General features: G+C 42.3%; 1 protein-coding gene across 1 annotated transcript; it reads left to right on the top strand.

Moving 5' to 3' along the window:
- The first annotated feature begins 5,323 nt into the window (after positions 1-5,323).
- Positions 5,324-14,762, top strand: LOC124288612 (sulfotransferase 1B1-like). The gene is made up of 6 exons (XM_046725170.1): positions 5,324-5,476; positions 9,296-9,494; positions 10,721-11,041; positions 11,279-11,382; positions 12,167-12,329; positions 14,243-14,762. The coding sequence occupies exons 1-6, from the start codon at positions 5,450-5,452 to the stop codon at positions 14,359-14,361; spliced, it is 933 nt and encodes a 310-aa protein (XP_046581126.1). The 5' UTR covers positions 5,324-5,449; the 3' UTR covers positions 14,362-14,762.
- The last annotated feature ends 513 nt before the right edge of the window (positions 14,763-15,275 follow it).

The raw sequence follows: 15,275 nt of genomic DNA, 5'->3' as shown, positions 1-15,275 counted from the left end.
TTAAAGTTAATGGTGCAACAAAGGGGGATGAGTAGGGGATTCAACACTTTGCCAATTTATTTCATTTTACAAATTTACAAAAATATATACGATTCATGTTATATATAAAGTTACAGATATACAAAAATAAACAAATTATGCATATATAATATAGTACATGTAGTTTATAGTCACATAATGTTTCTTTAACATTTTTATCATTTTAAGCAGGTGATTAGTGTTATAAATTTAGTTACAGATAAATAAATGATACATATATAACTTATAATCATGTGATGTCATTTTAATCAAATACAAACACAGTACAAATATTTACAATCCGACTAAGTGGGAGACAGCATAAGAGATTGATAATTGAAGCTACAAATTGTGAGCACTTATTGATTAAAATTGTTTTGCATGTGGTGAACACTGTTCATGGCTCACCACGCTCAGAAACAGTTCACTCTCACTCAGCCAGAGTCTTCCTAAAAAGGTCTTGTTAGACAACATTGCACTATGGCTAGGTGAGAGATCCTAGCCAGGTAATTAGCATTAGCCACTGAAGCGTGAGCCTTTGTTCTAGGGTATATATCTACAATGCGACACGATTGAAGATGTATGCAAGTGTGTGTATAGTTTGAACAATATTTATTCTTGTACCACTAGTAGTGTACAGTGGGATTGACAGTGTTTCCCCTGTATCAATGTCGCTCCCCAAACAAATACATATTACAACAGTCCTTCAAAGATTAGATAATGCAGTGTCCAAGTTGCTGCATCCCAGTCTAATGCGACAATGTAAAATTTAGTTATTTCTCAATCCATAGTTCTGCACAATTTCGTGTCCACAAGGCTGTCCCACCGCCCAGTGTCACTAGACAACTGGTCCATACAGGAATACAGGAACATTGATATGAGAGTCATCACACTGTAGGCAGTTTCTATCAATTTATGTTGGAGAGTAATAAACAGAATACTAAACTCGCTTCCGTGAAATACCATTTTTATTAAACTCGTGAAAGATTTAGTATCAAACTCGCTTTGCTCGTTTGATACCAAATCATTTGCTCGTTTTATAAAATTGGTATTACACGGAAGGTCGTTTGGTATCCTCTATATCACACTCAACAAACTCGTGATTATGCCTGGGTGACCATGTCAAGGTGACGTATGTAATCGAGTCAAACTGTTCCAGATGTCGAACTGAAGGCATATTTCAGCGGGGAAAACAAGATAACATAGCCGTGCATTCACCACATGATAAATGAGAACAACCATATGTTATATTTAGTGCAAACAGGTCAGGTAACAAATCAGTTGAAGTTAAGCAACGTTGAAACGGTGACCGTGTTTGGCAGCTTGACTCCTGAGAGTTTTTAGCACTTCAGTCCTGCTCCACAACATGTGTTGCCTCTGTTCACCCAGCAGAAAATGGGTACCCAGTGGGATAAGAAATGTGACTGTAACATCTAGCGCCTAACAGGCAGCTTGGGTTATCCGGGGTAATAATGCGTTAATGCGCTTTGAGCATACCTTCATGGTGTGGAGACAGCGTAACATAAATGCCATTATTATGTTTTACAGATTAAAGATAGTATGCAGCAGACAGGGTTCGGGTGATCCTGGCACAGTCAGGCTGGTAAGGCTCATCATCAGCTCAGAGCCCTTGGCCCCTCTACACGCAGCCCAGACAGCAAATGGGACTTCTCCCAGGAAACACTGCCTAGTCGAACCCACCAAGAACTTTGCGGAGAATATGAAGGCTCCCCAACACTGCAGTCTTCTGCATTACCCAGATTGTCAGAAGGGCTGTGCTCCCGGTGGATAACCCGGGGACTCTCCTGATCTGCGCCAAGAGATCAGGAGGTACCAAACCAAGGGCACCGAGAACAATGGGGAGCCTGACGACAGTGTACTTGGGATGCAAGCGAGACATTTCAAAGGCGAGGTCCGCATATTTATCATGCTTTTCCTGAATCTTGCCAATCACATTGGTGTCAAAGGGACAGAAAATTCAATGATATAAATAAATTCATTGGCTTTATCAAAAAGGACAAGATCAGGTTTGTTGGCAGGAATTCTTCTGAGGCTGTATATGGGCCTATTCCACAGAAGTTTGAAAGCATCATTTTCCATGACGCCCTGGACATTTTCAGGGTGGTAGCATGGATGGACCTCGGAGTCAAAGCCACAGACATGGCGGAGACGGTAGTAAAAGCAACGAGCCATGCCATCATGTCATTTAAGATATGCTGTTTGTGCCAAAGAGGGGCATCCACTGACAAGGTGTTGGACAGTCTCTGTAATTTCATTACATAGTCGACATTTCATATTGATATTTTCTTTAAGAATCACATTTTGGCGATTGCGAGTGAGAAGTGACTGGTCCTGAGCATTGCTGTACCGTCCAGCAGTACATCGCCATCAACAAAATCAACATCAGATTTCAGATTCTGTCCAACAACCTTGGAACGCTTAAAAAAGCTGTGGAATTCCTTCCTTTCATCATGAGTCTTCACATGCATCACCAGAGGATCATCCGATAAATAAATTTGGGCAAAATCACACAATAAAATTCTATTATGAAGAGCCTCCACATTAATCAAACCCCGCCATTATTATTATTAAATGTATTATCATAATTAACGAGCATCAAGATGCTTTCAAATGAAATATGTGATAGCTGTACAGATATGGTTAGGCGTATCATTAGCTATGCACCCCTGCACACCCAGAACTTTGGGTTCCGCATTACCCGTGTGCCTGGCAGCTACCCGGGTACTCTCCCAAAGTCAGCAACACAGATTGGCGGGTACCAAACCTTAAGCACCAACGTGGAGTTGGATTTATCCCAGTGCACGTTACCAAGTCGAACAAACCAAAAATGATTCGGAAAATGCAAATAATCCCTCACAGCGCAACCTTTTGCATTATCAAAAGTGCCTGAAGGGCTGTGTTCTGGGCAGCATACCCGGGTACACTCCCAATGCCAGTCAAGAGATTGTGATGTACCAAACTTCAGACAATGGGCACTTCGACTACTGGTACTGCAAGTGTGATCACATTTATGCCAAAAGGAGACCATTTCATTAGTTTCATCTAAAATAGTAAAGTCACACCTCTGAGTCAAACAAGCATGATCAAAATGGTAATAAGAGAAACGAGCAACTCATAATGTTGCTGTGTTGTTGGCAATGCTGGGTATTGACTGACACTAAGCGTCAGGCGGTCTGATTACATTAATTGCTTACACTACATTTCACATTTAAATTCAGTTGCTAATTCAAACATTGACGATTTTGAGTGGAAAGTGACTGGTACTAAGCAGCAAACGGAATACCTTCTGTCGGACAACTGATGTCATGTCACTCGCGTCTGCTCTTCCTTTCAACACACTGCACAAACACTCAGATGCGGAGGTCGCTCATAAAGCCTTCTTTTAAAAATACAGACCTTGTACCAATTTCAAATGGCACTTCTCTTGGTTGATACCATCCAGCAGTACAGGTCCAGCAACAAAATCAACAATGGTTTTGAACAATGACCAACATTGATGGTGGAGAGGAGAGAGAGGATGATGGCATTCATTGTTCGACATGATGGATAATTTGGCCACCATTGCTTGGACAGAAATATGCAGTTGGTAATATATTCAGCAGCAAGAAAACGTAAGTACGAATTCAAAATTAGATAGGCACTGTAATCAAATCATTACAGAAATGGGCATAATAAATTGATCAAAAACATTTTTGTGTACAATATCTTGGCATATCAATGAATTACTCAGCACAATTCCAAGACATTACGTGAAAGTTTGCAGTCCATTCACGCTCTTGACTTCAGTATCTAGTGTGAAGACCACGAGCGGCAATAACTGCAGCACAGCGTCTATGCATGGAGTGCACCAATCGATTGATGAAGGTCATTGGCACCTGGAACAACGCTTTGAGAAAGGCCTGGCGCAATAAATCGGCTGTATTCGGCCTTGGAATGACATTATTCAGTCTCTTCTGAAATTCATCCCAAAGATGTTCAACTGGGTTTTAAATCAGGGCTAAGGGCTGGCCACTGCATAATGTTGACACCGTTCTGCTGTAGGAAGTCCCGTGTTGTGCCGGTGACGTGCGAAATGTGGTATGACGTGGGGTCTGAGAGCTTGGTCGATGTACTAGCGCACCGCTGTGATGCCGCCTCCTCTCCCTGGACCAAGGTTCTGGAATACCACAGGACCCACTCTCTGGTTCAGGCCTATTCCACCCCATACCATGATGCTTGCACCTCCCCATGAGTCTCTTTCCATAACACATTGGTCTGAGTAACGTCGCCGCAGTATCGACTCTCATCTGTGAACAGAACAGTTCTCCATTGCCTGTATCGCCAGTTTTGGTGTTGTAGGGCAAACTGTAAACGTTCACGCCGATGACGAGGGGTGGGGATAGGTCCACGGTAAGGTCTACTGCAATGGAGGTTCCCGCTGTTAAGACGTCGGCGTAACGTCGGCGTACTGTATCAGTACTGATTGTTCTTCCGTGTGTTTCCACTGTCTGGCGTGCTGTTTCGGATGCCTGCATGAAGGGATTCAGTGCATGCTGTCGCACAACATGGCGGTCTTGTCGTCTTGTGGTCACCCTTGGTCTGCCAGTACGGGGACGATCATTTGTGGTGTTGGTGGCCCGGAAACCTTGCTGCAGCTGCCTGTGGATGGTCAGAACGTTGACCTGGAAGTGATTGGCAACGGCTTGTATAATGTGATCAGCTTCAAGTCTTCCTAGCGCCTGGTTCCTCTTAGCTGTCGTAATGTGAATGTTTCAACCAGGTTTGGGGATGCATTTTATAGGGCTGGTCCTTGTGAACAGCACGTGCAGCATGAGTTGCATGAAAAACATGGAGAACACCGTACCATCTCCGAGATCAGGTTGCGTTTTTGAGACCATTTCCTGAGTTCCATTCTGAGTTTGGGAAAAAATGTCTTTGCTCAGGTAAAGTTGGAGATGTTGTCAAAAATATACAATCAAAACATTAAATGAGTTTACAGTTATCCGTTTCTGCGAAGGAAAATTCCAAACTGACGTTTGTTTTGCTGCTTAGTATACATATCCACTCTGCTATCGTGATTCAGTTTTATAGGCTTGAACGCGTCCAACAACAACAACATTAATCAATAGTGCGAGATGTAAATATCTTTTTATCTGCGGACGCTCAAGGGCATAGCAAATGCGATTGTGCACTAATATGGCGCAGTAGGTTTGGGGGCACAGTGAACCAGGTCAGGGTAAAGTGTACATAATCTTCACAGATATGCATGTAAAAAGAACTGGAACAGTATTGCAGTGGTTTGGGACACAGTGACCCAAGCGTAACTCGTACACGGCTTGCATAGACAGATATCCATGTAGAAAGTAGTGGGGCGCCATAGGATCAAGACGTCTATAATACATGCTTGCATATTTAAATCGGAAACAAGAAAATGGCTTCGTCCAAGCGCATCCTTTCCGTGAGTACTGACTTTAACAGACAACTGCTGACTTGAAATGGAATGATGATACATGAATAGTAAATTGTAACTAGAGAAAACATGTAATTGTTATTCATATGAAGAGTTTAAATATTATGTTATTGAAACTACCAACATAATATTGGGTAAGTCGACACATTAATCATAACTAGTGTTGGGAATTGGTTTATTTCTGATAATTGATGATTGGTTCATTACAACCGATCAATCATCGAAAATAATTGGTTAGCGTCATTTATCAAAATGTCCTGTTTATGTTTTTTAATTCTCAAAAAAACCCAAAAAACCGTGTAGTTCTTCCGTTGGTTTTTATCAAATTTCACATTTTAAAAGGATGCCTAGTAAGTTAGGAACATAAATGTCCTGGAGTATTTAAGATAAATTCAATTATGACTTGGAACGAGCCTGTAGTGTTTATGAAATGTAGCAGACAAAACCAACCTTGTGAAAAATATTGTTAATGCAAGCAAGTGTTCCAAAATTGTTTGTGTTCGATTATGAGAAAACATGATCGATTGCTTGGTCGTTTAGTCATTGCGACCAATCTTCGATTATTTCAATTAATCGGACTACCACTAATCATAACCAATTCACTGACAAAGCCCATACCAGGTAAAAGGGAGACCGAGTGACAAACCAGAAGTTTTTTCTGTTTCTTTGTTGTTTAACGCCGCACACTAGCGAAAACAAGAGACTGTGAGTCCTATGAAGATGTAAAAAACACCATCATAATATTTGGTAATTCGTTTGTTTAATCAAACATAACTCACTGACAAATCCCACTCATGGTGGAAGAGAGACATAGTGAAAAGCCGTAAAAGTGTGTTGGTATAACAGAACAAAAATCGGGTGTGACCACCATTTACATTGTGAAAGCGAGACTGTAGCGGCGACTTAAAGGCACCAGGTGACTGACAATATGGGTGTTAAGTTTCTAAATTGCAATCAAAGGTCTATCTAACTGAGCTAGCGTTACCGGGTGGTTTTTGTCCTCACTCAGAGAGTGGTCAAAAGAAACACTCGACCACAGCGGTACAGCGATTACTTGCTGCCTCACAAAGTCTGTTTTTACAAGTACAAATTTGGGCGGAGATTATCCTACTTCACCGTGAAATCCCTTCATTTGCATACAGGATAGAACATGATCTATAACAATGTCTCTTCTGTATCGTACAGCATTAAAATATCTTGCAATTGATGAGGTGTGATGTCACTTCAAACCATGACACTCGCAACTCACAATTGGTGAAATTAAATTACACAAACTTTCTCCTGGATGCATGTAGACCCGTTCACAACCATCAACCAGTGTCAATGGACTCTTCATTAAACAGTACACTGTCCCTGCCTTGGGTTCAGAACCTCAGATGATGCCTAGGGTGAAACGGTATACCTCGGCATTATGCTAGGGTTTACACTACGTTCCCGGTGGCCACGGCAGCCCTGTTTCCCAGAAACTTAGTGTGCCATGGGACTTTTGCCATTTTGTTCCCTCCAAAGTCAAGGTAGGTCCTGCTAAGATTTCATACGGTCTATCACGGCATCCGAGATGGGCTGTTGGGAAAACGAGCTGCTGAGTCCCGGAAGCTCAAGGGCGCACTACGGTCCAGTCCGCAGACTACTACGGATGCCAATATGTTTCCTCCCGGCCTGTCGCGTTCTGATGGGTTCCCTCACGTTTTGATCAAGGTTTTGACACGTTTTGCGCGTTCTGTCAAGACTTTCTATGGATAAAACGTGGACTCCGGGCAACTTTGGAGCACGTTTGTGCCCACGGTATAAAAATAAGGCCTCCCAAGCAATAGCAGCCATTGTATCCTGAGAGTCAAGAGCAGCATGAACCCTTAAGATGTGTTTGCATGTTTGCTGGGGGAATACATCGAGTCCTTGCGTCATACTCCCTCCCAGACCACGTGCACAGAATCAGACCGGAGTAGAACGCATCTTGCCTTATCTCGTCGGCCCTGTAAACAGTCAATCACGGTAATCACGGCATCTACGGTAATCACGGCATCCACGGTAATCACGGCAATCACGGCATCCACGGTAATCACGGCAACCACGGCATCCACGGCAATAACGGTAATCACGGCATCCACGGCAATCACGGCATCCACAGCAATCACGGCAATTACTGCATCCACGGCAATCACGGTGATCACGGCATCCACGGTAATCACCGCATCCACGGTAATCACGGCATCCACGGTAATCACGGCATTCACGGCAACCAATCACGGCAATCAAGGTATCCACAGCAATCACGGCAATTACTGCATCCACGGCAGTCACGGTGATCCCGGCATCCACAGTAATCACGGCATCCACGGTAATTGCAGCAATCACGGCATGCACGGTAATCACGGCATCCACGGCATCCACGGTAATCATGGCATCCACGATAATTACGGCATCCACTGTAATCACGGCATCCACGGCAATCACGGCATCCACGGCAATCACGGCTTCCACGGTAATCACGGCTTCCGCAGCAATCACGGCAATTACTGCATCCACAGCAATCACGGGGATCACGGGGATCACGGCATCCACGGCAATCACGGCATCCACAGCAATCACGGCAATTACTGCATCCACGGCAATCACGGTGATCACGGCATCCACGGTAATCACCGCATCCACGGTAATCACGGCATCCACGGTAATCACGGCATTCACGGCAACCAATCACGGCAATCAAGGCACCCACAGCAATCACGGCAATTACTGCATCCACGGCAATCACGGTGATCCCGGCATCCACAGTAATCACGGCATCCACGGTAATTGCAGCAATCACGGCATGCACGGTAATCACGGCATCCACGGCAATCACGGCATCCACGGTAATCACGGCATCCACGGTAATCACGGCATCCACGGTAATCATGGCATCCACGATAATTACGGCATCCACTGTAATCACGGCATCCACGGCAATCACGGCATCCACGGCAATCACGGCTTCCACGGTAATCACGGCTTCCGCAGCAATCACGGCAATTACTGCATCCACAGCAATCACGGGGATCACGGCATCAACAGTAATCACGGCATCCATGGCAATTGCAGCAATCACGGTAATCACGGCAATCACGGCATCCTCGGCAATTGCAGCAATCACGACAATCACGGTAATCACGACAATCACGGTAATCACGGCAATCACGGCATCCACGGCAATCACGGACTGTCATTTTTACTCATTCAGTCCCCTCATGTTGTCTCACGTCCATCCCCTTTTGTCCCCGTTTCACTACATCTCGGCGATATGGGGTTGCCGTGGTCACCGGAAACACAGTGTAACCCTAGCATGAGTAGAACTGCGTTATTTTGCCTTCAGATCGGTATACCGTAATGCAATCGAAAAATTCGGTATTTTCGGTTTTCCTACCGTCATTTTGTTAACCTTATTAAATGACGGTTTTGTTGATTCAAAATAACAAAGAGTTTGGCTATGTTTTTCCATTTTATTATACAATGTAAGGTTTGGCTCTTGTCAAATTTCTGCATTGTGATCATGTACCCAATCTAAACGGACCGAACCGAAGGCCTTGTACCCCAATACGCACCGTACCGTGGTAAGAGCTTACCGTTTCACCCCTACTTCCTACACCAAGCTATGCGTGTCTGACGGGGGTATGGAAACAAATCAGGGCCTATCACTACACGTCTGAGTCCGATGCAATTGTCCAAACTGCGAATGCAAAATGTAACAGGTAGCAGTGGAATTCCATCAACGAAATGTACATTTGTACACAAATCACAACTGAAAGTTTTCTTGTTCGCCTTTTTCAGATTGACGGTGTAGTGCACACTGTCGACCATACCAAAATGAACATCAAGGTAGAAACAGACAAGTTTGGCAAGACCATCAAGTACATGATGTTCAATGGCCGGCATCACCTTCCAGCATATCCTCCGTCAGTCCTCGACCAAATAAAGAGCGTCTCTATGAGGCCTGATGATGTCTTCTGTCCTGCCTTTCCAAGAACAGGTAATCTGCTCTTTGCATAATTAGTGTCTTTTTCTCCTTTTGCGCATAGAGAGGCACCTCGCTGGTCTGGCAATGTCCCTTTTCAGTCTGTTCGGATGGGAATAAATCCTGTACTGTAACAAACTCCTGACCATTCCCTTTACCAAATGTCAGCAACATACTGAGCCAGAACACTAATGTTACATAAAATGACCGAAGGATGCCTGTGGGAGTATGGACGACGTAAGTGCTTCATTTACTTTCCTTTCCGGGACGTCTTGACATACACAGTATATTTCACACATGGAGTCAAATATGATCCATCCATCATTGAGTGACGTGAAAAACGTCTTGTATATCACGTTTCGTTCAGCCCGCGAGAAGACAGATGCATCATATTTAACTGGACATATGTCTTATTTATTAGTACAGTGTATGTTACTTCCGTGTTTTGTTTCATTAAAATTTAGGTTTTAGTTTCAACTGGGAATCGACATCGTACAATATTTTCACTGTAGTGAACACATCAAATTTCTGTCACTGTACTGAAGATATCACTTTTCTCAAACACTCAAATCTTCGTCTGTAAAAGAACATACAAAGACAAAAACATGAGGATTGCATGTCAAACATATATTTTGGCTTTAATATTCACATCAGTGATATTTTACCTTGATAAGACCTTACGCTAACGTACTGTATGACATGAAGTCTCCATGTCCAGAAAGAGTCATGCCTGTGTGAGTGAGTGAGTTTGGTTTTACGCCGCTTTTAGCAATAGTTCAGCAATATCACGGCGGGGGGACACCAGAAATGGGCTTCATTCATTGTACCCATGTGTGGAATCGAACCCGGGTCTGCGGCGTGACGAGCAAACGCTTTAACTACTAGGCTACCCATCCGCCTCTTGCCTATATAGTATGACATCTTGCTGTGTAAAAATAAAGTCACAAATCACAAATGTCACAGACTTCTTTTGTGGAAATCGTCAGATATCTTCAGAATAGTGATAGAATATTGCAAAAATTGCGCTGAACTATATTCTTCCAAAATCGCTAAACATAATGATGAGAACACAACTCTGACCAAAAAGTCTTTTGCATTTTGCAGTGCCTTCCTGTAACCCAAGCGGGCTTAATCCAAACTATTACATAATAGACATAATAAAGGGAACATTGTACGTGTCTGCGCTATACTTTTTTTTTAATAACATTTATTTCCACATATTAAACGATCACATGTTTCAGGAACTCACTGGCTATACGAAATGGTAAGCATGCTGTTGAGTGGCAAGGCTGAAACCATCCAGGAATCCAAGATTAAGCACCAGTTAGAGTTTACGCCGAACGAGGAGTTGATTAAGCTTCCTTCACCAAGGGCTATCAATACCCACTTCCGGTTGTCAGATGCTCCCGAGGACTTGAAGGAAAAGAAGTGCAAGCTTATCTACAATCTTCGAGATCCGAGAGACGTGGCAGTGTCCCTCTATCACTGCTACATTGATCTAGTATATTCGGAATGCGAGTGCTCTTTTGAAGGTTTCTTGTATCTGTTCCTTGAAGGAAAAGGTGTGTTGATTATTTTTATGAGCATAAGCTAATGCATCTAACAATGGAAGAGTCAAATTGACTGTTTTACCGCCAGTTCGAAATAATTCTAATTTTTGGTGATAGATGACATGTTTGTGACCTTTACACAGTTTTCTTTCCATCCTTTATCGCTGTTTCATGAACTCTTGTATTATAGGATACATCTAATCTGCATGACAGGGTTAGTGAAGATGAAGTACTGCTTTATGGTTCCAGCTGAAGCCGGTGGTCTATTTCATCATTGCCGTGATGCTGAGGAATATTTCAAGGAGAATCCGGATATTCCCGTTTATTTCAATATCTATGAAGAAACTCTAAAGGTTGTCAATGCGTATCAGAATTGTACTTGATTTATCAGTCAGTTTTAGGGCCTTAGAAATGTTTGGGATGGGGGTACAACGAGTGAGTAAGTGAGTTTAGATTTACTACTACTTTTTATTGCAATATTCCAGCAATATCACGGGTTGGGGACACCAGAAACGGGCTTCACACATTCTTAGGCGTGACGAGCGAACGCTTCAACCACTACACTACCACACCGCCCCTGGGAATGAAATAAACATTTTGCAGCCAACGTCACAAGTATCGAGTAAACCCATCTCTTTTGATCAGACATGGACGACTTCTTGTCGGCATCAGTCTGATGAACAATAGCATCATGACTCATGCTGCACTACTTCTTACTAAAGGCTTTCATTGAAAGTGGTGGTTAGATTTTGGGATAGACGTCTTAAACCTAGATAAGGAATCTCCATTTCTAATATTAATAGCCACAAAATTCCAAGCTTGAACAACATATGGCAGAAAAGACCGATTATACTGCCATAGCGCCCTGCATTGGTCATCTCCAAATTCCTTCTGTTATGGCCCCCAGCCGCGATATAGCTGGAATATTGCTCAAAGCTAGATTGCCACACATTGGGGCACTTTAGATATTAACATTTATAACACGTAGAAGTTATGTTTATAAAAGTAGGGTATGTAACATAATCATCAAGCATTTCATGCTGTAAAAAATGTAGGATAGGTTGCCGAAAAGGAATCTTTGCATGAATTGGTATTGGAACATCATAATCATGCACAACTATTTCTGCTTTACAATAGGATCCGGTGTTGGCTGTGCAACGCCTCTCTGATTTCCTTGGTCTCCCACGAAACGATGAACTTTGCCAAGCCATTGCAGACAAATGCCACTTTTCCAACATGAAGATAGACAAAGACAAATTCGCCCTTAAAACTGATGGGGAAAACCTGCTATATCGAAAAGGTATATTGATCACGCTTACGTTGCAGACCAAGTGTCGCTAGAATGTCTATATGTATATATAGGACATGACATTGGCAGAAAACCGTTCTAAAACAAATACACGTTATGATATTACCGAACTGAGCAGAATGAGGACGCTTGAGAATAGCAACCGGATATTGTGTTTTGTGTGATGTTGTCAGTAAGGTAATTCTGTGTTACAGTACAACCAGAAATCATTGAGAATTTAAAGATTGTAATTGTTTATATTTTTTTCACTCATTACTCACGTATTAAATGTGAATATTAGCAGAACATAACTCCAGATTCAAAGACAGGTGAACAGTTAGTATTTTGTCAAGTCACCATGGTCAGCAATGCAGGCTTCAATGCGGCGGGGAATACTACTGATCAAATAAGTTAGAAAGTCGTGGTCCATGCTGTCCCAATATCGGACCACCTCTTCTTTCATTTCAGCAATATTTGTCAGATTTTTCTGATTGACACTTCCTTTCATAAGTCCCCAAACAGTTTCTATTGGATTTACGTCAGGGCTATAGCTTGGTAAATCTAATAATGTCATATTTTGGGTCCGAAACCAGGCCTGAGAATGCTTTGAACGATGTTTTGGGTCGTTGTCCTGCTGGAAAATCAAAATTTTTTCCATAGAACACGTGAGCAGATGGAAGTAAATGTCCCTCGAGAATATCTGTGTACCGCTCACTGTTCATATTCCCTTCAAATACACAGAGGGGCGTTGCCCCTAACACAGATATGCCACCAAACACGTTAAATTTAGGACTGTACTTTGGGCGCTGATACAAAGGTTTTTCAGTTTGTTTGGTCCAGAATTTCAGTGTATTAGGAAACAGCCACACAGAACTTTCATCTGAGAAAATCACATTGTCCCAGTTAACATTTCTATGCTGTAAGCACCAGTTCAACCTTCGCTCCTTTTGTTCAGGTTTCATGATCGGTGATGGAATTCCCCGACTTTTCTGCCAAGCCATTGCATGCAGCTCAGTTCTAATTGTCTCCTTACAGACAGCCACAGATCCTCTATCAATCACATCCAGCCTTAAGTTTTCTAACCTCCTTCGTTTGTTTTTTTAAAACAAGAATACCAAGCCGCCTCCTGTCACCGACAGTCAATTTTCTGGGCCTACCTGCGCCTCCCTGGTGCTCAGTGCCATATCCATTTGCAATAAATTTCAAAACACGATAAACAGTGGACAAAGGGTTGCCTGTTCTACTTGAAATCACTTTAGCTGATCTGATGTCCTTGTTATTATACTCTAAAATCAACTTCCTCTTCTCTAAATCATCCTTACTGAGGATCACTGAAAATGTCGTCTGCTAGCAAGTTAACAAAGGGGGATAACTCTTCACAAACTAATGAAAAAGGATTAACGGAGTTGTCTCTCTTGAATGAAACCAAGCACTTGATAGCTGGTCAAGGTTGTTTATACTAGAAATCCAATTAAACATATTCCTAAAATTCTCAATAATTTCTGGTCATACTATACTTAGAGAATGACGAAAAGCTAATGCTTCTAACCATGGTAAATACAACACAGGAGCTTACAATAAACCGCATTTTACCAGGGAGCTAACTCTGACAGGTCGATAATGAAATCGTGTTTTAAGGAACATTGATTTGTATTTTAGAAACCGAATGATATGAAAAACAAACATATTTGTGTGGACGTAAGAAATCTCCAATCTGTTTCCATGTCTGCAAAGGATAGGGAAATTTGTTCAGACGTCTATTGCGATCCTTAATATTTTGGCTCTATTCGTTTATCATTCGTTAATAAGTGTACTTTTTCTTAAGAAAAATTATATTGTATATTTCAATTTCATTTTCATTTTTGCATTCTGTCACAAGTAACCATTGACAATTTTTAATTAGTCCTATTTGTATTGACTGACAGGTAAAGTTGGCGACTGGAAGAACTATTTCACAGACCAAATGTTGGAGGACTACTATCGAGTGTATGAGGAAAAGATGGCCGGCTCGAGATTCTACAAACTGTACGCTCGAAACGCATGAACAGTATTCACATAATATCCATGTGTTTTCATAACATGAAGAAGTCAAACGGAATGTATAAATTTAGGTCGAGACTGGACTGAACAGAGAATAATCGTGAGCTTGATCCACTTCAAGAGAGCTTAAAAATTTGATTTAAGATATCATAAGCAAAAGGAAAAGAAAACGTTTACATGAATAGCTTCATGTACTGTGAGTGAGGGAGTTTAGTTTTACGTGGCTTTTAGCAATATCCCAGCATTATCACGGCGGGGGACACCAGAAAGGGGCTCCACATATTGTACCCATGTAGGGAATGGAACCCGGGACTTCAGCGTGAAGAGCGAACGCTTTAACCAGTAGGCTACCCCAACACCCTGATAAACTGTTACAATTGAAATATAGGACAGTGTATATACAAAGATAATAACCATATAAATTTACAGTTTATATGTGCGCGCAAAACAGAGTATATTCACAAGGGAAATACGAGTAGTATTGCAGGAGTTTAAATTTATTTGAATCTTGAGTCTGACATATAGGGGCAGTGGGGAAAAACTGAACGTTGCAGTTGAGGTGAGCGCTCTCATTTGACAATAACATACGCAGGGACTAACCTCATTTTAACATGTTTCTTTACACTCTTAAATATGTGGACCGCCTCCGTGGTGTAGTGGTTAGAGCGTCCGCCTGCGTCATACCAAAAGACGTTAAAATATTGTACTTGTTGGTCCCTGCCTGGCGCTCGGCATTAATGGGTACATCAAGGACTGGTCAGCTCGGAGTCAGTATAATGTGTCTGTGTGAGGTATTCATGCTTCACTGCGGCATGGTATCTCAGTGGGCTAGCACTATAAAACGAGCTTCAGTCTGGGCTAGTACAAGCAGCCGCACATACACATGCACGTCGTCATATGAGTGAAATATTCTCAAGC

The sequence above is a fragment of the Haliotis rubra genome, unplaced genomic scaffold, assembly GCF_003918875.1.
Source record: "Haliotis rubra isolate DU_JTF1 unplaced genomic scaffold, ASM391887v1 Scf421, whole genome shotgun sequence".
NCBI lineage: Eukaryota > Metazoa > Mollusca > Gastropoda > Lepetellida > Haliotidae > Haliotis > Haliotis rubra.
The sequence above is the reverse complement of the archived record's forward strand: the minus strand, read 5'-3'. Positions and strand labels throughout refer to the sequence as shown.